General features: G+C 39.6%; 1 protein-coding gene across 7 annotated transcripts; it reads right to left on the bottom strand.

Annotated features, from left to right (window-relative positions):
• Positions 1 to 5,639: 5,639 nt before the first annotated feature.
• On the bottom strand, positions 5,640 to 26,116 carry GAS2L3 (growth arrest specific 2 like 3). 7 transcript variants are annotated; one of them, XM_017804552.1, is made up of 12 exons: positions 26,032 to 26,116; positions 24,983 to 25,101; positions 23,237 to 23,407; positions 22,373 to 22,501; positions 21,011 to 21,056; positions 19,853 to 20,021; positions 19,326 to 19,444; positions 17,478 to 17,619; positions 13,796 to 13,859; positions 12,963 to 13,101; positions 11,675 to 11,782; positions 5,640 to 10,959 (listed from the first exon to the last, which is right to left on the bottom strand). In XM_017804552.1, exons 5-12 carry the CDS (start codon positions 21,038 to 21,040, stop codon positions 9,586 to 9,588), a joined length of 2,145 nt encoding a protein of 714 aa, XP_017660041.1. In that variant the 5' UTR covers positions 21,041 to 21,056; positions 22,373 to 22,501; positions 23,237 to 23,407; positions 24,983 to 25,101; positions 26,032 to 26,116; the 3' UTR covers positions 5,640 to 9,585. The 7 variants fall into 7 exon arrangements, with proteins under 7 accessions (XP_017660041.1, XP_017660047.1, XP_017660048.1 ...); XM_017804558.1 differs by having other exon boundaries at positions 23,244 to 23,407; XM_017804559.1 differs by having other exon boundaries at positions 23,237 to 23,298.
• Positions 26,117 to 26,167: the final 51 nt, after the last annotated feature.

Raw genomic sequence — 26,167 nt, 5'->3', positions numbered from 1 at the left:
AAAGGGCTTTGAATTGCAGTGAGGTTTCCTCATAGAAGATACAAGAGACTGAAGTACAAGTTAAGCCTTTAAAGAGAGACCTCTTTTTCCTGTGAGCAAAACAGACTGATTAAAGCCTTCCCATTGCTCAGAGTAGAACTGGTCCTCTCCTCAACTCAACAACTTCTACCAATTTCCTGACTTGCACAGACTGCACACAGATCTTCACAAGCTCCTCCTAGTCTCTGTTGCCTCCAAAGGTCCAGAAGGCTCAGGTATGTCTGTTTCACAATTGCAGACTGACATTTGAGTGTAGACCAATCTTGCTCCTCTTCGAGAGGAGCATTATTTGAATGTAATGAGCTCCATAAGGTACCACCCTGGTTTATCAGATTAAATGAACAATTTTATAGGTAGCAAACAGAGCACCTTGGTTTTTGTTGTCACTGGGTAATGTAGTCTTGCTGGAAATTTCAGACAAATTTGAATGATTTCTCTGCTTTTCTGAACCCTCTCCTGACCTCAGCTCATACCCACACACAGACTCCTAATGTTTTTACTTCTATCCCAAAACATGTATTTCTGTCCTGTTATTGCATCTTTTAGCCCTAAACTACTGAGCCTTAGGCAGTTCTCATTGTTTAAAAAAAAATAAATCAAAGGATTGTTTTCTGGTTCTTATATAGTTTCCAAAACCCAGATTTCTACTTTGTTTTTAAAGACTCCTTTGTGTTTAGATGTGTGTCAAGTGAAAGGCAAGCCAAACACTACCATAATTCATTACCTGCTAGAACATTTGGTGATGAGTGTTTCCAAAGAAGAGTATTCCCAGAGAAGTAAAAACTGAGCTGAGCATGAGCTCACCTACAGACTTGGCTTTACAGAAATCTTACTCAGTCATCCAGCACCCCTAAGGCAACATCCCTCTTATTCAACCCATTGGCAGTCACCTAGTCGTGAGATTGTTCTTGTCAAAAATTTCTCTTCTTTTTGGTTTTTGAGAGGTAGACATAGCTTTTTAATCTTCCAAGCGTGACAATGTTGCCTGTATCAGGGAGCAGAGCAAAGTATGTGGCTGAAGTGGTTGTAGGTTGCGACTGGTGTTCTGGGAGTGAAGAGGCAAGGTCTGAACAATGTTGTTTCAGAATTTCAACAAAGCTTTTTGAGACCATAGGTATGACTTCATGACTGATTAATATAATTGCCTTATTGAGAGAGGGGCAAGCAGTAAGAGACCTAAAATAAGTTTACATTATTTTTTTAAGGCTTTATAAAACACTCTTGAACGCAGTTCTTGGAAAAACAATCACGCAATGCCTCTGTGCACAGTCTCAGCAAGAGCAATATTCTCTTCCAAATTACAGTTCTCCAGTACCCATTTACACTAGAATGTTCATGAGAAGTTTGTTGACCAAGCTAGTAATCACTAAGAAGATAAATAATAAAAAAAAGGTTAATAATAAAGCATCATCTGTATGTTGTATGCAGCTGCTTTTTCTTAATTTCCTTTCTTTTACCTTTGCCACAGGAACTGTACTGTTCTCTTATAGTCCAAACCCATCTGAATAACTCAAATGCTGTCTGAATCTAGCTTAATCTTTCACAAGCACAAGAACCTACTTTTGCTTGATTTGAACAGGAGCTTGTGCCAGTAACATACAGAGTAGAATAGCTAAGTTGGAATGAACCAATACCAATCATCTAGTTCAATGATACTTCCAGTGTGATCCAGAGCTTGTGGAATAGAGATACTGCGGGTTTCATTCTACAGAGCAACATACAAAACTGTCAAATAATATTGGAGTCAAACATAAGCTTAGGAAATAACAAAACTAAATTGGTCAGAATTGCTTGTAGCTCCTCAACTTAGATCCCTTACATGCATTTAAGATGAGATGAGCTGCAACTTCTATACAACTGGTTGTGCTTCCTTGGGAGTGATAGATGGAGATGAACACGGAGGTAATACAGGAAAGCTGGATTGATTATTTTCTCATCTCTTGCTTCAGGCAAATAATTTCTGTCTCTAGGAACAAGATTTATATATTCTTCTTTCTTTTCCTTTGTCCTTTCTTGCACGATACCAGACAAATGAAATAAGCCCACCCTTTCACAAAGAGTTACTTCAATTTCTCATTATGAGTGTCTGACTTAAGGCCATTAGTCAAATTTGCAGTGCTGCTAAGCTCTCCCAGCTGTAAGTAAAGTCACTTGAAATTTCTAAGTCCTGTATCTCACTAACTACTTTAAACACTGAAGTCTAAGTCAACTCTAGTTAATTAACTCAACTGAGTGGGTGCTTTAATCTCAGTGACTTTCAGGTTTGACTTTCCTTCAGTTTAAGGAGATAAGCCTGTTTGACTTTATACCTCAAGAGACACTCAGGTGCTGGTGATGAGATCCTAGAAATGCTCATGACAATGAATCACTGCCTTCAGCACAGGGTGGAAAACAAGGTAGGGGGGCACCCACTGCGGTACAGTGAGAATCCCCAATACTGAACAGCTGCTTATGCAGTCAGAGCTGTCTCTTCTGCAGGCTGAGCGAAACAGCATCCTGATGAAATTGTAGTTTATAATGGAAGTATATGTCAAAATTATAGAATCATAGAATGGTTTGGGTTAGAAGAGATCTTAAAAATCACCTGGTTCTAGCCCTCCTGTCACAGGCAGGGAAGCCTTCCACTAGACCAGGTTGCTCAAAGCCCATTCCAACCTGGCCTTAAACACTTTCAGGGATGGGGCATCCTCAAATTCTCTGGGCAATCCATTCCAGTGCCTCACCATCCTCATAGTGAAAAATTTCTTCCTAATATCTAATCTAACCCTACTCTCTTTCAGTTTAAAGCCATTGCCCCCTGTCCTAACACTATATGCCCTTCCAAAAGTCCCTCCTCGGCTTTCCTGAAGGCCCTCTTTAGGTACTAAAAGGCTGCTCCAGCCCACTTATCATGTTCATGGCCCTCCTCTGGCCTCATTCCAATGGGTCCGGGCCCCAGAACTGGACACAGTACTCCAGATACTCCACGTGTGCTAGAGAAACAGTTGCACTTACCATCTGAATTATATTTTTTTCTAAACTGTAAATGTTTGACTTTACAGTCCTAATATGTTACTTTTACATTCCAATGTAAAAGGACTGTGACTTAAGGACCCAAGTCTTGGAGGAAACTTGTGGATTTTTAAGCAGGAAATCACAAAGAAACTTCTCAGTATTTTTCTTTAAACAATCAAATGCACACATAGTCTAGCATAGATGTTCCTATGGTCTTTTTCACATAGATCACCAAAAATGCTTCTTCATGTATATATTTTGTAAGTAATTTGACCTAGCTGAATTTCTATACAGTTAAGGGTGTTCTAAAATCCAGACTATACAACTGTGTACTCACAAAAATCTCCCAAATCTAATGTATTATACGGGAGCTTAATTCCAGGAATATAGACCCAGACCAAATTTGATTTTTAAATAAACTTATTCTGCTGCTCTTTTCTTTGAATGCAGCAATAAATAATGTCAAGGTACTGCAAGGGTCAATGCTGCAGTGTGTACACAATAAAAGTAATTTATTATGGTTTTGTTTCACAGGTGTCTATAGAGTACTGTACTCAGCAAAAATCAAAAACAAAAAACCTGTGAAGAAGCATACTGTTCATCACCATGACACACCACGGTAATTATTTCTGTTCTTCTGGGAATATAGGGAAGTGTAAGTTCCAGTACAAGGTACCTTTTGTTACAGCAGCCATGCTTCAGAAGAGTAAATAATAATGATGATTATATAAAAGATCAGCAAACTACAAGATTCTGAAACTGAATTTCAACAACTACTTTTATTTTCAAATGCAAGACAGGTAAAGCATATGCTTTAACACTGTAAAGATGGATGGAACTGACCTTAATATGGTTCTTATGAGGTGCCATGTGTGAGTACTTTGACAAAGACTAATGTATTCTACTTTTTCTGTGTGAATATCCAAGCATGGTCTTTTTTTGAGGAAGCATGCAAGTTTGTCTTTGTTTAGTAGGACCTCAGCTCTTCACAGTACTTTCTGACTCAGCACTAAAGACCGATTTTATATTAAAGTTCTATGCTGCAATCTTACCTCCTAAAAACTCTTAGCACAACTAATCTGTCAATATTTTCTGCCTAGCTACATTCCTTGGAGAAATGGACAGCTGCTCCCATTCTGTAAGTTTTCTCTTCCATCTGGAACATAATACTTCACATAAAGTGCTGTAATAGCTTTGATTTAGACATCAGTACTCCTCCCCAACTAGAAAGTCATCCGCTTCTGCCATTCCCACCAGCTGATACACCTGCAAGTTTGTGTATGAGTTAGTGGGGATTACTGGCTAGCTAGACCTGTACTGTGAGCAGATCTACCTCTCAAATATTTTAATGGTTTTTTTTTTCTTAAGATATCTGAAATGTACAAAATGTTCAGCTTATTTACATTTCACACAATTCATTTTTTAAAAGTTTAAGTAAGGAAGTGATCTTCAATCTCAGCTCTTAAAAAAAAAAGAAAATAATGAAAAGGTTTTCAAGAATGTATTTGCCTGAAATGAAAGGGTCTTACAGAATTAAACATTTCTTGCAGTATTTATTGCTTGCCAAGTCTGGATTTTGCCAGCTAAAAGGTTTCATTGGAATCAAAGAGAAAAGTTTTGCCTGTGGACTTCAAGAGAAGTTAAAGAGTTTACATTGCCAGAGTAGCCTCTATAAAACTCATAGACACCAGATGGCCCCATAGCTCTCGCTCATCTAACAAACAGATTTCAGTTTCCCTGTAGGGAAACAGAAAAGAAGCTGTAGAGTTTGCTGTTCAAAGCTATAGCTGCTCAAAGTTTTACATGGAAAACTGCCTTGAATTTTATCAGATATATATATGTATGGGTTTTTTGGTTAGTATATATAGGTAAGGGTTAGGACACTTACCTGAGACAGTCTTGGACTGTCTTCGTATTTTATTGGCCAGCTGTAACATCATGTCTTAAAAGAAAGCTGCAACTAACATCTCTGCAGAACTTGGTCCTGTAGGAACAAGTATGGTAGATGCCACAAGAATGTGACCAGACAAAGCTGAAGTGGAAGCATAAGTATATCTACATGATCAGGCACCAGCATCGGACTGGCAGGAACTGAAGACACTGGAACAGGCAGAGAAATGCAGATATTATAAGATTTTTAAAAAATCAAATAGGGAAGGGGAAAAAAAAGTTCATTAGGTGGTTCCAGTGAGAAGACTCAATTCTCTTCTCAAAAAAACTAATTAGGTTTCTGTTATTGATAGCGACAGACACAGAGATGGGTCTAAAGTTTGCTGACAAGATGTAAGCATGGAAAATATTAGCACACAAGTGCTTTATATTTCAAGTGGAGCTGCAAATTATAAAACTCTCAGAGGTATATCTGAAAATACTTGGGCTCTCTGTCAGCTGGGGATGAATAGAAAGCCCCTTCTACACAATTAGTCATATTGAAAACAGGGTCAGAATAAAAAGGTCTTGAACTCCAAACAAAGCAATGGATTTGATGCAGCTATTTATGTCTTTATCACAGCCTGAGATACTATTTATGTGGTGGTAGAGAGAAAACATAAGCCTTCCTAAATACATTCTCTTTCCCTTCCCACAAAAAGACATGAGGACTAAAAACATGTGTGCACCTAAAAAGGTGCAGTGTATGTTTATTCAAAATAAGTACTCATACAGAAGGACATTGATATGACATGAAGAATTCAGTCAGATTCTTGCTCCAGATTATCTTTCCCTCACAAAAAGTAGCACAAGCTGAAGATTAGACTTGCTATTTGGCAATATAAACATTGCAAAAAGAGTATGTATTTCCATTAGGAGGTACTTTGTTACATCTTATTCTTGGTTCACCTCATGTTACATGACACTTGTAGTTAGAATATGACTCTACAGGTGAAGACTACAATATTCACAGAAGTTGGACCATGCTCAGATACACTATTTTTAGAATAAAATCAAACCAAGTCTATCCATGCGTAATAGGGGAATGATCTTTAGATTAGCTGAAAAAGGTTTCAACTGTAAAAGCTTATGCTTTTTATGTCATTTTGAACCATAAAAATCAATCTTTTACATGAAATAATAGATCACAAAATGAAGCTATCTGCTTCATTTTCTCTGTAGTTCAAAAAGGTAGATGTTAAAATTGCTTTACACTGAGATCCAAGAGTCTCAGTGTTTAAATTGCTACTAAAAACCTTGTAAATGGTTCAAAAATATTGTGGGTTGATCTCAGCCAGCAGCCAAACACCTATGCAGCTGCTGCTCCCCTTCTCTCTCTTTCATCTCCAGCAAGACGAGGGAGAGAAGAGCAGCAAAAGCAAGACTTTCTTGCTGAGATAAAGACATTTTAATAAGTGAAGGAAAGATATAAAAAAAATAAACCACCAAGTGATGCAAAGGCAATCCCTCACTACCTCCCACATGCAGATTGATGCCAAGCCAGTTGGCAAACAGCCACCTTGAAAGCCACCCACCCTACTCCCCCTTCTTTCTCCACCTCTTCCTTGTTTTTATTGTTGAGGTGATGATATATGATATGGAATTGCCCTTTGGCCAGCTTGGGTTGGCTGTCACAGCCATGTCACTGCCAATCTTTTGCCCACCCCCAGCCTACTCACTGGGGGGCAGAGCAGAAAAAAGAAAGACTTGACCCTGGCAAGTGCTGTTCAGCAACACTGGTGTGTTATCAACACCGGTTTAGCCACAAATCTAAAACACAGCACCATATAGGATGCTATGAAGAAAGTTAACTCCATCTCAGCCAGACTCAGAAAGAAACCCCAACAATTCAGCTATTAATCTGCATGAGATATATCGCATGTAACTCACTATTTGGATGTGCTAAAATCAAAAGCAAGTCATCTACTGTAAAATGCTTTCAGGATATAAAACCATGTGCCAAATTTATCAAACCTGACAGCAATCCACTACAGTCAATACTTTTCTTAACATTTGTAGTAGTGGCTTTGACCGGTGTACTTATAAAATAAGCAAGCCTAAGGCCTTTCCAAACACACAGCTTTGTATGTGAGCTTGTGGGACTTGTGTCCACATTATCAAAAGTGATCTGTTTTCCTCCTACAATTTGCATATTGGTTTTTACTGTTTACTCCCAGCAGGTTGTAAGCAGTATGGTACAGTAGATATGCATAAATAGAATCATAAATAAAATAAAAAAAGCTAACAAGGTGCTCAGAAAGGCAGCTCAATGACTTTGCCACACATGAGAACTCCGTTCATGATGCTTGCTTACTGTAGTTCCAGGGAAAAAAAATACCAAACAAAACCAAAACCAATAAAACCTCGTAACAGCAGAAACTGTTGTCCTTTTTAGGAAACTTTCTTGTCTGACCATCCAGGAGCCAATCTGGCAGTCACACCTGCTCCTGCCCATAAATAGACTGGGAATGGAGAGAAGTGATGATCTGTCGAAGTCAGCAGTGTCTCTTCACAGACCTTCACTGCTTCTCAGTGTTTGCAGGAATGACTGTTCATTAAACCCAAAAAACCCCAAACAGCGCTACTCCCAAAGACAGTAGTTTTAATCTACCATGAAGCTCCTTCTGTTAAGGGTAAGACGTTTAACACACTGAAAGCCTTCAGAGTTGAGAGTGTAAACAATGCATAGCTTTCTGGCATTTTAAGAGGTTTACAGGCATTACCCCTCACCTCCAGAGAGTATTAGAGAAGAGTCAGTAAGAAGGTCTCCATAAATAAAACAAAAAAGGCCACTGCAGACTAAGAGTGCCTACAAAAATGAACCTGTAGCACTGAGAAAAGTATTTAATGATTCAGTCTTACATGCAAAGGCCATTCCTGCAGAGCAGTAAGACTCTGCCAGTGCAGGTCAGTACTTGCAACTCAGTGTTGCTGCAGCTGGAGCTGCTTTGGGGCTGCAACGTGGGAGCAGCAGCTGGTGTAGGGCTCCAGCCCAGGGGAAAATGTCCTCCCAGGAACTCAGGAGCATATCTTAATGCAGCAAGAGCTTTCTAGGAAAGCCTGGGCTCACTTATAGTCAGATTAGAGCATGGACTAAGCAAATTTGTCTGCCCTGGGTTTTAGAGGTAGTATTGCTCACTGAAGAGATCTTTTATGAATTTGAGAGACTAAGGCACAATGAGAACAAGCAATCAAGGCCCCAATTTTCCATGTCCAATTTAACATAGACCAAGAAAGCTCCACTTCCAAGAGAGCTGAAGAAGGCATATGGGGGGCACAGTGAACACTGATAACAACATCTGTAAAATCTAAACATGAATAGAGATTCCTTTCTTTCTAATACATGCAGGTGACCCAAATTTGGATTGTGGGACACCGGTGAACTAAAAACCGTTGTTTTGTTTGAGGTATTAGAAATGCTACAGTAGAGCACAGCTCTACTGCTTGCCATGGGCCTTGATGCAGACATGCCAGAACCACCAGAGTCACTCAGGCTCTGCCCTGGGTAGATGTTTCTTGGGCAGACTTTGCTCCACTGAAAATGAGCAGCAGCCTTAGCTCCCCTTTCCTCTCTCCCACTGTCCTAGGTACAGGGGCTGGGACCAGTTTATCACTATGTGGGTATAACCAGAACTGTGTATTCTACACACTGTATGTCATTTGTGATGGACTGTTAATAATGGACCGTTTGCAGCAGCTGCCCAGGGCACACTGACACCTAAGGCTACGAGCTGGGTGTTAAATAAACCCTGCGAGGCTGTGAAGTGTTCTTCTGTTTTCACACCAGTGACTCAGCTGTGATAACTCCCCTTTGGAAAGGCAATAACGCCTTCACACCCAGCCTGAGGAGTCACCTCTGCTAATGGGCCATACTGGACTGGCATAATAGGCAGCTGCAACACTTAGACTTCAAAAATCAAAGACTCCAGAAATATCCCATGACTCACCCACTGTGAAACTCCCTGCCCTGGAGGAGGAACTGTGCATTACCACCTGAATTTGAGCATATATAAACTTTGGGGGTTTGGAACTTCTGGTATCACTCATCATATCCAGAGGACCAGAACTCCAGCAGGACTGCCATTGCCACTCTCAACAAGACTGTGCTCATTACTTCAACAGAACTGCCACCATCATCTGAACTAACAGGTTTTCTTTTCCTTTTACTTTACAGTCAGGGGGGCCACGTAGTGATCAGCACAAGGGCCACTAAACACTGTTCTGTTCTTGTCCCGGGGTTATATATCTGTTTGTGGGGGGTGAAAAACAGTTTTCTCTCTATCATTTCATTTATTGTAATCTCTTTTTAGGAAATTGTAACTCTGACTTGTAATCTCTGTTGAGTTGCGTTCACTTCTACCTCCAGTTTACTTTTAAACCAGCACACCCACCTTTCTTACAGCAGGTCAGGAATATTTTCTATTCCACAGTGCTAAACAGCAAGCAAGCTCACTTCTAAATATATCCAAACAGAAGTTTCTAATCACAAAAAAAACACAGTTCTTACAGTAAGTTATGCAGCAAAATGTAGGTTATACCTAATATTTCATGTTAAATGTAGTGTTATTTAACATTTTTTTCTTGTCCTCAGTGTTTCATAAACTTATTTTGAAGAAAATAAGTTTACTTTCTGGGCTTTTTACTCCCTGTCATAACAAAATAGTGATCATCTTGCCTGCTCTTCACAAGAGGAACTTTTGACACACCAGGTGTTCCTTTGTTACATGACTGTTCCTTCGGGAGAGGCTTCTTGGCTGCTGGGGCCAGGCTTTTGTTTGTTTGCAAGTTTTTGGCTGAAGGCTGACCTTTTGTGGAAGGCTGTGCCGACTTTTTGGTCATTGCCACTTTGGCAGAAGTTTGAGGAAGTCGTACAACAGATAAGGGGGTACGTTCAGGAGGTTTGGATAAAGAGGGCCCAACCAGACTGGGATTACTGATATTCGGCTGCTTACTGACAGCTGATGATACGTGTTTGCTTGTAGGTGTCAGTGAAGGTGGTGACTTTGACGCTTTGCTAACTGCAAGGGAAGGTGCAGAAGCGGAAAGGACCGATGCACTTTTCAAATTCCTTGCCAGGTCAGAAGTTGTTCGTAGGGCTTTCTGAGGATTCTGAGACGCAGCTCCCGAGATCTGAATAGCATTTTCAGAAGGAGGTTTTGCAAGGAGCTGCTGAGAATGCGCAAACTTGGCAACAGCACGCAGATTTGTCACAGGCGGCCGAGCAGCCCTTGGAGCAACTGAATTCGCTTTGGTTTTAGTGATAGATACAGGTTTGCATTTAGCAGGGACACGCTTCTGTTTTGAAGCCATCATTTCAGCTGTCTCAGACAAATGAGACGGCTGTTTTTTAGAGGATGAGAGGGTAGGATGGAGTGCTGGTGCTGCGGAGCCCTGAGGCGGGGCAAATTTCACCTTGGGAGCATCGGGGGACCAAATACGTTTGCGCACTGTTTCGGAGGGAACTAGAGCTGTTCTTGTTCCTGCACGTGAAGAACTTTTGCTTACAGGCTGTGAAGAAGCAGAAGCTGGTGAGCTGCATGCAGGAGACTCCAGTTTCTTTGAGGTACCAGCTAATGTTTTGAAAGGAGACTGCACACCTGTTGCTGAAGACCCTTGTAATTTGGACCTGACTGTTGATGACTTGGCTGTGGAAGATGGGGGCACTGGCACTCTCGGTGATGCCAGAGCAGGGGACTGAGGATGTTTAGATAAAGCCTTCTTGGCACCAGCCCCAACAGCTAAAACAGGAGTCGTGACTTTTGATGGCTGCTTTTGAAACATATTGACAGCTGACATTGGATTCATAACAGGAGGCTCCTGATTCCTAGCTGATGAGTTAGGGATACTGTCACTGGTGACCCCTTTCTGAAACGCAAGGATTTTTTGTTCCAGAGTTGCAAACTGAAGCACTCGGCATGGATCATATTTGAGCAGAAAACCTTGAAGAGTGTCCCAGCCTCCACCAACACGTACCATCACATGCTTGCCATGTAGCATCTGAGAATGGAGGAAGAGGGGTTGGGAACAGAAGGACAAGAGAAATTTCTATCTTGTTTTATGCAGCATTAGGTCTTCAGCTTACATTACCATCTATTGAAATTAACTAAAAATAGTACCTCCTTTCTTATAGAGAAAACTTTTAAAACAGAGAAATTATGTGATAAACAAGGTTTATGCTTCCCAATTATTTTATTAGATAGTTTCTCCTGTAGAGACAGTCATTACACATCTGCAAATAATGGAAGCATCTTTACAGAAGACATTTTAACCATTCTGTAAGCATCTTCATTTAGTATTTAGAGTTTTGGATACAGGTTTTGTTCAAATTATAGATGCCCCTGTAACACAATCTCTTATGACCGCTGAAGAGAGTACTCAATTATCCTGAAAATTATAAACTCCAAGAGTCGAGGTTTTGAACAGTCAACGTTCTCAGGATATTCCATGACATTTCCTTATTTATATTGCAAATAATTGTTGAAATTTTAAAACCACCACAGAAAAGCATTAACTTTTTTTAATGTGACTGTAAAATGAATAGTTGTAAGATCAAAGTAACTACACCTGCTTTGAATAGGTGATCGAATGGCAAGTTGTTCCAACCCAAATAATTCTGTGATTCTAAAACAACACCATAAAAATGAGGTATTCCACTTAAAAGCATTTCTCTCCCCAATAGAAACATAAGTTGGAGTTCTGAAAAACAACTTACTCTTATGAAGAGTATTTTATCTCCCAGTCTATAACGTCCCTCTGATAAGTATTCAATTGAAAACCGATGGGAACAACTGCAGGGAGGATCTTCTGCTATATGTTTCACCTAGTTATTAAAATTGAAAGTACTTGTTAGTATTTTGAAAGAAGCATGTGTTGAATACAAGAAAAGACACCAATATCTTCAGCCCATAATATAAGAAAATACTTGAATTCTATTCCTTCACAAGAAAATCTCAGCTACATAAAGATACAAAGTGTAGAATAAAAAATTAAAAGAAAGAACAAATTGTATGTACAGACAAATATTTTGAGTTGTTGTAATCCAATTTTTATGATTTCTTCAATTTTCTGTTATTTCCACTTCTGGTATACAGACAAGTCTATACTTCTATGCATAGTAGCCTCATTTCTAACCACGACCTTGTAAAGACACTCTTATGGTCTCTAGAAATTGAAATGAATGCCTGGGTCTCTCTTGTGACCAAATCCATTGCTACACCTGGCTCAGAGCTACTTCACCATTCTCCCCAAATTTCTGTTAGGCTAAGTTAATCTTCTGTGAGACAACCAAGAAGGAAACCACTGAAAAAAGGAGAAAGGTAGTCCCCAAATATGTGCCGGGTTAGAGAAGATGCATCTCTTAGAACCATTTAGAAATGTAATAAATTGGAAGGCCAAGACTATTACCAAGAAGAAAAAACAGTGAGAGTTTTGAGAGAGAGCAAGGACTTGGTGGCTGACGTTCCCAAAGAAACAGAATTTTTACATTACTACAAAGAGGACCTTTAAAACAAATGAATTTTAAAGACTTAACATGCATTTTTAAGCAAATACGAAAATTATTCGTAATTTCTTTCGGACCAATTCACAAGCTGTTCTGAGTTTCATCAAAGCCTACTTTAACATTTGATAAAGTTTTAGGAAAACATGAAATTGAAGAGAAGCATTCATTGCAGTCATAGGATATTGACACACCAGAAAAATTGAATGAGATTATTTCTTATACTCAAAGAAGCAATGAAAAGGGAGCAGGGGAAAGGAAGTCAAGGTGGGTTATATGCACCAAGGCATTTACTCCAAAACATATAGAACAGCATTTTCTTTACAAAACGAAAACAAACAAAAAAAAATTATAAAAAGAGGTGCATACACTTCTGTTTTCTGTTTAAAGAGGCTAACATATTAGATGAAAACTAGCCAATGCTTACTGAGCCAGATCATACAAGTATGAAACTTAAGAGCTTGATTTAAAGCCCATATCACACTAAGTAAGAAGTACTTACTGCCTCATGTAGCTCCCCATGGTGACAACATGACTTTGCTGTGCTAATAGGTGATGGTGGCCCAGAGGTCATCAGTAGGGTTTCTTCTAGCTCAATTTCCTTCTCTAGTTTTACAAGTACAGGAGGTTCAACTCCATACCTCAAATACCAAAGTAGAGAGTTTAATTGCTAATTTACTAAAGCAAACAAAAAGAAACTGATATTAACAAATTTGCAAGATTCTAAGTGGTTTGGCTGACATGGCACAGCACTAAATCAGTCAGAGGGATAACTGTCTTGATAATCCAAAGAGAAGGAGCTGCTCCGAGTTTTTAGCAGAAGTCTTCCCTAAGGTGGCCTTGGCGTTACCAGAGAATGAAGTAAAAATACTGTCAAAATTACATCATTTAGGTCACAACCAATTTAGATAAACTATCTTAAAGCTTCCAGCTCTGCACTAGAAATAAATCAAAAGTCTAAATGTAGAGAACAAAGAGATACCTGCCAAAAAGATGAAAAATTATACCCCTTAAAACAATCTTTAATATTCAGTGAGTTCTTCCAAGAGGTATACATATCTATAAGCTGAATGTATAGATATGTATATCTATACATATACTCAACTATAAAAGGTTGCATGGAAGAGTGCCTCTCCCTGAAAAGGTCTGATAATTATTTGAAAAAATATTCATATTATATGATGGTCCTAGAAAAGCCACTCATTACTTTTTGTGAGGAATTAACATCCACTGCATTGTACTTAATGACCACAGATTGTCTTAACTTTGTCTTAGCTTTTACTTAATAGGATGTGTTCTTCAATTTCTTGTTAAGATTATGTGCAGATCACGTACTTGGATACAATGCGTCCAATTTCCAACAGACAAAGATACACTTGTCTTGGATCCTTGTGCAAAACTAAAGAGGAAGAGAATGAAAAGGAGTTACAGTTCATATTTATTGCAGCAAGGCCTATGCAATTAGGTACAGAGAAGAGATGAGGTATAGATGCCTACGAATTTCCCATTTTACCCAGGGCAAGTTACATTATCGTTGACAAAGCACTATAAGCTTTCCAACTCTAATTTTCTATTTCATGAAGTCTTTAAATGCATCTTGGCATTCCTGAAATCAAACTGTTCCTTCTAGGAGAATTATGTTTTATTTGGTTTTATGATCTTCTTTCTTGATGAGAACGGGAAAGAAAGAGATCTGAGAGCTTTCCCTACCCCCAAATACATTATCGTAGTCTTAAAGATGAAAAGCATTTAACAACTGAAAATAGGAAAATATGCTCATGCATACAGACAGATAGGCACAGGCACTCTATAGGTTAACATCCATAGGAGGATACACTGTGAAGGACCAAGTGGTTGGCTACATAGCCAGTCAGCCTAAGCGGTTTAGTCCCTTGGCTGTGAAAGAACAATCTGGGTGACTGTTACCATTTCAGTTAGCAACAGATCTTTTTTCTTATCATTTCAAATGTTCCAGGTGCCAGCAGTGTCCATCCATATGCCAGATTAATCCAGTTCCACTAGAAGATACCACTTTGTCAGTGGCAGCTCCTGTACCTCATTCTATACCCTCATCATTTTACCCCCTCCCAAGCAGCCCAAACCTCCTGCCCCATCCATCAAGAGGTTTTCTTCAGAATTTGGTATCTTTGTGAGGCTGCATCTGAAAAGGGTGGTCAAAACCCCTGAGCATAAGAAGGAGGGGAGAACAATGCTGGTTTAAAATACAAATGCTCAGATTCAAACATGAGATACTAGCTGTGATCACAGAGAAGCAGCAACACACTTTCAGATATGTTAGTAGCACAGTTTTGCACAAGGCTTCGCTTCTCAAAGACTTGTCCATAGTAACTCAGATAGTGCCCAAAGCAGAGGCTGCTTCACACCCCTCAATTCAGAGCAGCTCTAGCAGCTACATGCACTTGATCTTGTAGGCACACTAAATTATTATCAGGAGAGCTGAAAAATGAGATGCAACAGTGATAGCTAAGCAATGTGAATATGATGGTGGCAAGTCTGGGTTTTTTTAAGAACTTTGAAATGGAAACATTCAATTATTTCTACTGTTGCACTGAAGAATGGAAGAGGCAGAAGGAAAACAATGTCTGTTTTGGTTTCTTGAAAGTTCCATCTTTAGGTGTGCAAGAAAAAGCAAAAAGAAACAAGGCCAGGAACAGAGAAAGAAAATAGTTTAAAACCTCACACACAAGCAACTATTTCCTCCTCTGTCCCCATACAAGCCTCAAAATTGAGATTCTTTCAATATGTTCTAAGAACAGTTGTATAAATGCTTTAGAAAACAGACGATCCCTGTGCTTTCTTAACTAAGTAGGAATATTGCCTAAAAACTCAAAAATCAAAGACTGGGAGAAAGGTCATTCAACTTGCCTCAACCCACACACAGCACCATTCCTTCCCCCACTACCATCAAGTATAAGAAACCAGATAAGTTGTAGAACATTTATATGAACAAGTCTGACTTTCTTCACACCATGTACTAACAATACTCAGTAGAAACTGGAAATTCCCTCTGAAGAGAAACCTGAGCCTGCTCTATATTTACAGATGAAATCTGACATCTTTCTGATGTTCAATTTGATATTTAAAATTGCTTTGATTTAAATAACACTGAAGTGTTTCCTAAAGTATAAACTGAGTATGAAGTCAGATTCCCTTGTTTACATCATCTACTCCAGTTTGTAAGTCTGCTTTTTAAAAGGTCTGATTATGAAGGATAAATCTAGAATAGAAAGTTGACACAGCCATAATTTAAAAGTTACTAGAGGTCATCTAATATCTTTTCTCTGAGTGTGTGTGTTTTCCAGAAGTGTTTTAATTTGCCTGAACCCAAAAGAGAAAAATCAAATATACCCCTAGCAGAAATCAAGATACTTATTTTGGCTTGATGTCAAAGGGTATCCCATGATGTCTACTCTTCCTTTCTGCTGTCTCAAGACCCTCTTAATTTATTTCCTTCATAGTCATCTACACTTTCAGGAGGTGTTGCCATATGTATCTGATGGGAAAAAGACAACTGTTAAATTATCCTTCCCCTATTTTATTTATAAAGAATGGCTTGAAGGTCTGATGGAAAACATCAGTGGAAAGAATGTTTCATCAAGGAGGCTGCAAGTCTGCTCATTTCAACTGCCAAAAAGGCTCACAGAAGATATTTATGCCATAAAGCAAGCTTGTGTCAGGAGTCACAATCAGACTTCAAAACACTTATTTGCTATGAGTGAAAGCCACAGCACCGGGAAATCCTGTCTGCTTATCTCAGGAAGGCTAAACAGGCTCCAGTTACCCATCCACTTACAGAACCTAAGATGTTTAAGCAATACAATTCATACAAGGAACTAAAAAAAATTATTAAAACTAATTTTCTTACAGCTCAGTTCTACTCATCTGTTTTTCATGGCACTGAAAAAAGATACACTCACCAGACTAGTTAACCAGAATGAGACAGATGCAAATGAGGGTGTTTTCTCAACTATTTTAAAAGATGACTTATCCAGTGGAGAAGGCACTGGCAGTCCAACGAGCATGCAAATGGCATTAAATGGCACAAAGACTTTGAGAAAATCCTGTGAATATTGTGACAAATTCATTTGATTACTGAAAACAAAGGTACTTCTCAATTTTTTTTACTATTCTGCTGACAGGCAGATATTTTGCTTATTTTAAAAAAAATTAACAAAAACAAACAAACAAAAAAGTATTGGCTTGCCACAGAAAGTTTTGGATTAATTAATTTTTACTGACATAATAGCTGGTAGAAGAGCATTTCTTTATTTACCACGTGATAGAAGTATAGTTCCTCTTAATTAGCAGTTAAAAAAAATTATTTCATCTGTAAGTATCAGTCTAGAAGCTATTTGTTATAAGGGACCAACTGTGCACTGGGGCAGGCACACAACACACAACACATAGTTGGCAATATTTAGTTTTATAACAATCTTATTGGATGAGAAAACACAAATGATTTAGGGGTATATCAAGTAGGTGCTGAAGCAAATGTTAATTGCTAACAGACTGTTGCCACTTCAGGCACAACTCCCTAATGTAGTTATCAAATTTATCTGTTATGAATGCATGATTCTGAGGGATTCCTTCAACAAGAATGAGCTCTAATACCAAACAAAGGATCTCATTGTGAGTTGACTCCATGGCCCTGTGGTCTTCCCACACAGGGAAAGCAAAACCACAATTTTCTCCTCTGTTTCTCAGTGCTTCTTTTTACTGAAGGACAACATGCAAGCTTGCTGCACAGCTGTCAGCCCCCGCTTCATCCCACACAGCAAGTTTGGAAAAGCATCATGCAAGTTAGAGCAGTCACTGAACTGATTTTTCAAGGCTTTTACTTGGACACTGCCTTAAAATTAAAAAAAAGCATTAGTAGCTTGCACGAGACAGGAACGGTCAAGAGAAAAGGTTCAAAAGACTATACACAAGGGATCTCCCCAACCAGGTAGTTATCCACATAAAGAGGGAAGTAAATCTTACAAAAAGATACATTTACCTAAACCTTCAGATTCAAATAGATAAGTCTCCTCAACTCCAATGGCCCTACACCAGTTAAGAAAGTTGGCTGTATTATCTCTGGCAAAAAAAGATCCTGATGGAGCATCCTTCTTACATGGAACTATTCTCATAGGAAAATTCTGGCAAGGGAAGAAAACAAAAAGTACATTGTGCACATCAACATTGCCAACAGACTTCAAAGCATAGTTGCAAAGGAAAATACACCCTAAATTCAGAGTACAGAAACAGTTGTAACTATTTTGTGTTCAACCCACCATGTACTCTATCAAAAAAGCTACACTAATATAGAAGGCATTCTGTCTTATCACTGTGAACAATCACTGAGTGAAAAATCCTTAGCTCTGCAGCCTCTCCCAAAGCTGTCCATCCAGTTTTTTCCCCATTTCCCCACATGCTGGGGTAGAAGTCCTACTGGTGGTTTCACAGGCTTGGATAATTATTCCCCTTTCCCAAGCTTAAGTTCACAGCAGCAGAATAAGCACAACAAGAGAACGTTAAATCAACTAACTATACTTAGCTGACAGATTTCAACATTTTAGAGCCTGTTCTAGAAAGTGAAAGGAATCATAAGGGAGCGAGGAGCAGTTTCCTTTAAAGCAATTCAGTACTTACTTGTTTTTAAATTGGTACCTTCAAAACTAAAAAAGTAGTTCAAAGATACACAAGTTGTACGTTTCATCCTCCTTAAAGAGCCCTAAGGATTTGCTGGGTATCTGATGGACAATGGCTTACACAGTGAAATCCATACGAGTGTGGAAATGCATTGTTGTGTTTAGCAACAGAACCACAGGAATCGCTAACATTGTGGATAACTTGCATATTTCTTGTAGACAGAGTAAGGAAGCACTGGGACAGGCTGCCCAGGGAAGCGGTTGAGTCACCAACCCTGGAGGTATTTAAGAGATGTGGCACTTAGGGACATGGTTTCACGGTGGACTTGGCAGTGTTAGGTTAGCAGTTGGATTTGCTGATCTTAAAGGTCTTTTCCAACCTAAAAGATGCCATAATTCGAGGGTTCCTTATAGCTCTTGTATAAATAATGTTTGGCATCTTAAATCTGCTGTCTTGTACCCCACAGTTAATAATAATTCTAATATTAGTAATTATACTGCTAACTGGTAAATATCCATTATTTAAAACTATTGTTTTACTAGGTGAACCAGTAAAAGTTAAACATTAAAAAAATGGTCTGGATATAATGAAATAGTTCCTCCTGTCCTCCAGGGCAGTTTAGCTGGTAATCTACTGTTTAACAAATCCAAGCATTGCTGTAGCTATACAGGGTACTTGTACATTCAACAAATGTTATCTTGACCAGTTTACATGACTTTGTACTTCAAATACAGAGAGTTGCTTGAGATTCACATTTCAACTGAGCATTGATTCCCAACAAAAACACTGAAGCCCATCTTCAGGTATATCAGTTTGGATATTTTTATGGCTGATCTGTACACTAGAGTACAGCCATAAAACATACTACCAAGTGCCAACATATCTCTCGTTATCAACCCACACTGATGTCAGAAAACAAACTCCAGAACTGGACTAAATCTTCCTCAGGCAAGACTTCTACTGAAATCAAACTAAAGACCAACCAAGGACCTCAGGATTTGATTAACAAAGCAAGAAGGTAATTTGTTGCACGAGGCCAGTTTATCCATCTACAAAAACACACTATTGTTAATCAGTCCCTGGATACAGAGGGTACAGAGCATTACTTTGGGAAGCCTCACTCATCTGCTTTCCTTTTAATGACAACTACTTACTTAACTACCTACAACTGGAGAGTTTATATATGTATTTTAAAAGTCATGATATGACTCACCCTTAAGTTATTTGAGCTACAACATTTTTTAATTGTGTTTTGAAGAACACCAACCAACTGGCAGAGTAATACCCCATTATCAAGTTCTTCTAGCAGTTGTTCTGCTTTGACTTCCATTCCTTAAAAAAAAAACCAAACAAAAAAGAAGGTCAGTATTAGAGTTACTCTACAGAAGGTGAAGAAGTTTCATATGAACTTAGAGGCAACTCAAACAGCGTTCCAGTGTTAAAGACTGAAAATTAGTGGAAATATATAAGTAAACTAAAATCAAATATCCATTTAATTACATTTTAATTAGACTAACAAAATTCAGAAATATAAATTAGAATTATTAATTATCCTCCCTCTAAGACATGGCAGCTAATAAAATCTGAAATCAAAGCATGCATTTTAATGCAATTCTCCCAGCCATTCAGACTCAAATATGCCACATCTTAATAGTGGTATAGATATTAAATGTCACCATTGACTAGAATATTGGAAAGTTCTTTGAAGTTCATTAGACAGTGATTTATTTTTAACCTCACCCAGCAAGCCAGACAGCCAAATGGACAGATCTTCTTGCATAGGCACCAAAGTTGCTTCGTGCCGCACAGATATCCATTGGTCATACAGGCACACATCTGCCAAACCCGGCCCGTGTCTGGGAGTCAGAGGACTTCGGGGAGTTAAGGGAAGGTCATCTCCAAACCACACCTGCAGAGGATTTCAGTAAGCTGAAGACAGAAAGCTCTAATACTTGCAGTCAGATGACAAAGAGTCATGGTTCTGAATTACGCTGAAGAACTATTATTCAAAGCATTCATTTCCCTTCGGACAGATACACCAGACCAACACAACACCAATCAGATGGTGAAGCTATCATTAGTAACTCCTGTGTCAAAATACTACTGCGTTCATTCTCTTGAATTCTTCGGATTTAAAATTACACATTTTCTTGAATATTGAATAAAGAAAACATGCATTAAATGTGTGGGTGATTTTTTTTCCTCAGCACATTTTAAGTCTTGAAATCTGAAGTTTATCATATAATTTACTACAGACTACTGATTTCTCTGATCAAACATTTCAGGGGCATTTTGTGCTTAAATCATTAAAAATTATGACATTAGGAGAGGAAATATGTTCACGTACAAGAACATAACACATTTATTGAACATGAATCCTTAGCATTTCAGGACTGCATATTTTAAAAATGACAGGTAACTTACATTTCAAGAAAAGGACCACACTGAAATTTTGTGTACAAAATTCCCAAAGACAGAGTCCTTCTGCTACTCTTAACTACTTTCCTTCATTCAGTGTGTGTAAAAAATACATTTATTTATTTATACTTAAGTAATTAACTAGAATGTTTTAAATATATAAGGTTTTAAAAACTATAAAGTTTTAAAAAACACTTCTTAATCACCAAACAGGTGTTTCAATAATCTCAGCCTCTGACTTCAAAACCTTCTTAGGTAACAGCACTAAGAAGTGAAAGGGTCACCTGATAGTAACAGTGGGATATTCATTTTGTCACATTACTCCACTTGTAAAATGGAAAATTATAACTTTTTTTTTAAATTAGAGGTAACTCTGGGGAGTCTAGTATTTCATCTGCCTCAGGGTAGATCTTTGCATTGAAAAAACCAAAAATATATTATACGTGTATGCAGGATTGAAACACTTCAAAAGACATTTACCTGAACTGCATTCTGCATGGTCACCTGCATTTACATTCGTTTCTCTCTGGGAAAAGAGAATAGATTTTTAATACAGTTTGTCCTGCTTTCATGAAAATCCCAAGAAAAACTCACCAGTACTGTTTTGGAAAAATAAGAAGTCTAATCAGGAAAGGAAGGGGAAAGAGAGAAGTATCTTAGTGACTAAGGTTTTGATCCAGTCAACTTCAGTTCTCTGCCCTGAAATAAAGGCACAATTATTATAGCACAAACTAGCAACTGCCTTTGTATGCATTAACACTACTCCAAAGTAGCTGTATGGCATTTATTTTGCCAAAGTGTAATACAAATGCTTCAAACCATTCTTGGATTTAACAACACTGGCATTCATGTTTTTCTTGTGAGTTATCACATGTATATCTTGTACGTGTGTGTAGGCAGATATATGCATCCTGACTTCACTTTAAATACTCTGAAGATTATGAAAATCTTAAAGCAAGGAAACAATTTTGAAGAATAAGATTTTTTCTTACAGAATCATAGAATGGTGGGGGTTGAAAGGGACCTTAAAGATCACCTAGTTATTATAAGATACATGAGAGAAATCAATGTTTTTATTAAATTCTATTGGGATTGTGACTTCCCAGGCAGCATGCATACACCTAAGTTTTCAATAGAATGCTGCAAACTCTTGCAGCAATATAGTTATCAGGACAATTCCCTGGCAAAACAAACCTTAAGGAAAGTTTTAGAGGCAACCTAGTCAACACTTTCTCTCCTGAAGCCAGAAATGCTTTTAACCATGGGAAAATCCAGCACAAGCTCTACACTGGGTTGAGGATTAGTACGTTTCTCCATGGAGGCTCCAGGTCTAGAGATGTGCAGCATTACCAGGTTCGCTAGATACACATGTACCAGAAGGTATTTCTCCATCATAATTCTCCACAGTCGTACTGGGGGGCATTACAACATCAAAAACACCTGCTGTGTCTTGCAGCCAGTTAAAAGACAACTTTCTTGTTCTGTTACTCAATAGCTGCAATAAAGTATCTTACTGATTAAACTGAAAATCAGACTGAAGACATTATCAGATGTTTTTAACTCATCTGTTTTCCTTTGAAAATAAGTAACTTTCCTGTCCCAGATGTTTAAGTTTTGTACGTAGATGGTATTGTTCTCTCGTCCTGCAAAACCTGGCCTTCCTATGACAAAAGGCTTGAATAGCCCATCACAGAAAACACAATTCTTGTAAAAATTCTCCCCCTTCATCCTACACAAAAAGCAGAACAATGTCATTTCCTTCCCCTTTTTTCCTCCCACTGCCTTAAACCCCACACACTACATCAGATCACATGTCAGCCATTTCAAACATTTCAAACTTACCTCTGTGACTAGCAAACAAGCAACCAATTCGTTTTCAGGCTGAAACCACTTCCCTGTAGCACAACTGCTAGCACTTCTCAGACTTTATCAGAGACACTCCAATTGGTATCTTTCCCCTTCCTTTTATTTCTAGGGAAGGAAAAAAAAAAAAAGACATCCTCTCCTTGATGTCATTTTTCCTTCTATGAATGAACAAGGGAAGGGCAGGGTATGTACCAAGCATTACTAATGAGCATGTTATGTTTCCCAGAGCTTTGTCCACAGGAATACATTTTCCTTTGGCATAAGAAAGCTATTGTCCCAAGAGAAGCTCAGTAAGAGGCTTCATTGATTAAAAAAATAAATAAAACAACAGCAGACCAGCCAGTAGAGATGTTGGTCTCATTAAAATAAGGAGCTTCATATAGGCTAACAAGAGCTCCAGCATATTAACTGCCAAGGGAAAACAAAAGGCAGCCTAATTCACAGGGAGAACTCAAAACAAGAACAAAGCAAAATATTCACACAGCAGCTATCACAAGAATTCTCAGCATCTGCAGTTTTGTGGCATGCCTAACAAAAGCTAGTCTTACAAAAAAAAAAAAAGAAGGAAAAAAGAGGAGATTGAGGAAAACTGTGGCACTTGAACTTCAAGGGCCTGTTCTTCTAAAACAACCCATATGCCAAAGGGTTCCCTAGAAAGTGAAACGGCTTCACTTATTATCAGGGCATCTGAATAACACTTAACAAAAAAACCCTCTGATGATAAAGACTACTCTGCACTAATTTTGAGTTGAAAAGGTAATATAGTAACAATTATCCATTTTCAGATCTCAAACAGTTCAGCTCTGAGATTGCAGAGAATACGGATTAATATAGGCTTACCACTTACTGGGAGAGGCATAGGATGAGAAGACCCAGACGTCTGCCACCTTCAAGTAGTCAGCCTGCAAAGGTGCAGAAGGTGTTCTGGTGAGGTGAATGCTTCAGTACCAGGCAGAGTCATAACCAAGTCTGACTTCTTCTAAAACCGGTTGGGTTCCCTGCATCAAAAAGCTGTACATAATGAAGTAAGTATTTGACACTGAAATCTGGCAGTTCCAGCTAGAACTGTATCAATTTCTACACATACCAGTTTTATCAGCTGGCCTTCATTCAACAGGAATTTGGTGTTCAGGGATCACAGTTTGTGTAAGAAAAGACCTCAGAATGAAAATACACTGTAATATGTCCCCCACATAGCTTCAGGCAATGCCATTCCCATGCCAGTTGATATCCCCAAGGTCCCTTGGGACTAAAGACTGAATGAGCTCATCACAGCAGAAACAATGCTTTTAATAATTCTTTCCCTTCCTCTTACTCTTTCTGGTGATGTTTTCCCTCCCTGCTTCACCTGCTAAAACAGGGAAACACCAGAAAGCTCTCTACTTCTGTTGCTAATGGCTCTAGGATGGAAGGCTAAGAGAAGCGTCACCTAGCCACACCTTACACCTGTATGAACACAGCGACACTGATTTACTGTGAGATGGGTGGTCAGCCCCAAATGATACATTGGGAAAGGCAAGCACTGCCTTCAGCTGGCAGACTAACAAACCTCCAATGAAGGACTAGAGCTATGGATCAATATTAGCTAAGAGAGATGAGAAAAACATTCCTATCTATTGACATGTGGGGCAGAGGGACAAGCATTTCTCAGGAAAAGGGGTGCAGACATCCCCTGGACATGACCCACACAGCCTTGCAAGACCACAGTCTGTCTCTGCTCTCCAAAAAGATGCCTGGCACTTTGCCCTCAGAGAATTTGAGAAACAGCAAAGTCAGCAAATGCTAAAGCACTTTATGCAAATACTTCAGGGTGCTAAACACATGCTCTTAGATGCTACATGAGATAGCCTGTTTAACATCAGTTGTATCAGGATTTATAGATCATTCACTGGTCCCCAACCCAAGAAGACATGCTACACTAATTACAACCCATTCTGTAGCACAAGATGAACAGAGTCCAAGTCCCATTTTACTTGACTGCACAGTTTACAAAGAAAGAAACAAAAAAATCCTCAACTCCATAGGTAGCTCCAACATTGATGAAGCAGCCATTGACTTAGCTGAAGTGGAACCTAAAGGGATTCACAGGCTCATTAAAATGCCTTGGGTTAACAGGCTCATTAAAAAAAATTTGGGTAGAAACACTTTTACATCTTCGCCCTATATTTAATATATATAACACATCATCTTCTATTCCATCAACACCCAAAGGCAGCCACAACAGACTAACCCAGAGCAGCTGGAAACTGTAGATTAGTCTTAACAATACCTACTGAAACCCATGTTTTTAAACACATTGAAATGAAAGAAGCTGTCATTTCAGTATCTGTTGAAACCTACTACAGGATAGTCAAGATTTTATTTGGTACACGTATCCTTACATGCAGAAGAAAAGAGGTAGGCACAAGAGATTCATTGAGTGGAGCATTACTCCCTCCTCACTACAGCAATTACAGAGACTTTTTGTTGCACTACTGAGTCAGCAGGAGCTCTGCTTCCCTGGGGAGGCCTTAGAGCCATGAAAGAGAAAGAACCAGACTAGTCAGTCCAAGGTGATGGGCTTTAAGGTGGCAACCAGCTCCTTACATTCATGCACGCTGATTGCTCTCCTCAGGGACTGCCTTTCCGCACCTCTCCATGAAGTGAGTGAGCACGCAGTGAGCACACTCTCTCCTTCCAAATGGCAACAAAGGCCTTGGATACACCTGTCAAAGCAGAGAAAACCACTTGAAATCAGGGAGGAGTACTTAATCTCAACAGCTGGCATCTCCACAGGAGACATGCAGACGGCTCCTTTACCACAGGAGCATCCAGTCTGGGGAGAGGCTCATTAACACAAGGTGCACTACCCCAGCTCTTCACTCAACTTCACAGGCAAGCTCTTCTCTCTCTCTCGCATTTCCACCTCAGACTTTTGCCAGCAAAGCAGCATTGGAGGGCATCACTGCTAGATGTCCATACAGTAGGTTGCTGACTGGCAACAGTCAGGAGGAGTTTATTATGACTTAAATATAAAATCCTGTCTTATTACGAAAGATCCACCCAGTACAATTTCAAATGCATAGGCCAGTTATGCCTTATAGATCCTAAAAGAATACATGTACTTTTTGCCATGGCTTGATCTGATACTATGCCAAAGGTGACACACAGCATCGCTGGAACATGGCCAGCTTTTGGGCAAAGAGAGGAGCCAGACGCTTTTCGGCTTATTAAGCAGTATGAATGAGTGTTCTAGCCAAGGGCACTGGGGCAAACTTCCTACAGAAACAGCACTGCATCCTCAAACGCCTGTATGGGGCACAGGAGAGACTGGTTTGAAGGCTGTTATGCAAAAACTGTCCCCTCTCTCTTCTCCAAGGTAAGTTTCGCGGCGCTTTCCCTTCCGACACCCATGCCGGAGACGCTGGATGGGAGCTGCTGCCCCTGGGCGGGTGACTTGGCTCAGCCCAACACCGGGCTCTGTCCGCGCTGCTCGGGGTCCCCGACACGCTCAGCGAGTTTCCAGCGCTGACCCTACAGACAAGTGAGACTCACCGAGAGCCGCCGTTCTGGAGCTGCGCGCCCGAGGCACGGACGCGAGCGGGACCCTGCCACGACCCCCAGGCTGGGCCCGCCGCCGCTCAGGCGCTCCTCACCTTCCACGCTATCCTATGCTGTCCGGTCAGGTCCGGTCCCGTCCCGTCCCGTCCCGTGTCGTGCCTTGCCTGTACTCACCAGCCCCGCCGCGCTGCCGGCCGCGCACACCGGGACGGGACGGGACGGCCCCGCCCG

The sequence above is a fragment of the Lepidothrix coronata genome, unplaced genomic scaffold (genome assembly GCF_001604755.1).
Source record: "Lepidothrix coronata isolate B3197 unplaced genomic scaffold, Lepidothrix_coronata-1.0 Scaffold9, whole genome shotgun sequence".
Lineage (NCBI taxonomy): Eukaryota > Metazoa > Chordata > Aves > Passeriformes > Pipridae > Lepidothrix > Lepidothrix coronata.
The sequence above is the reverse complement of the archived record's forward strand: the minus strand, read 5'-3'. Positions and strand labels throughout refer to the sequence as shown.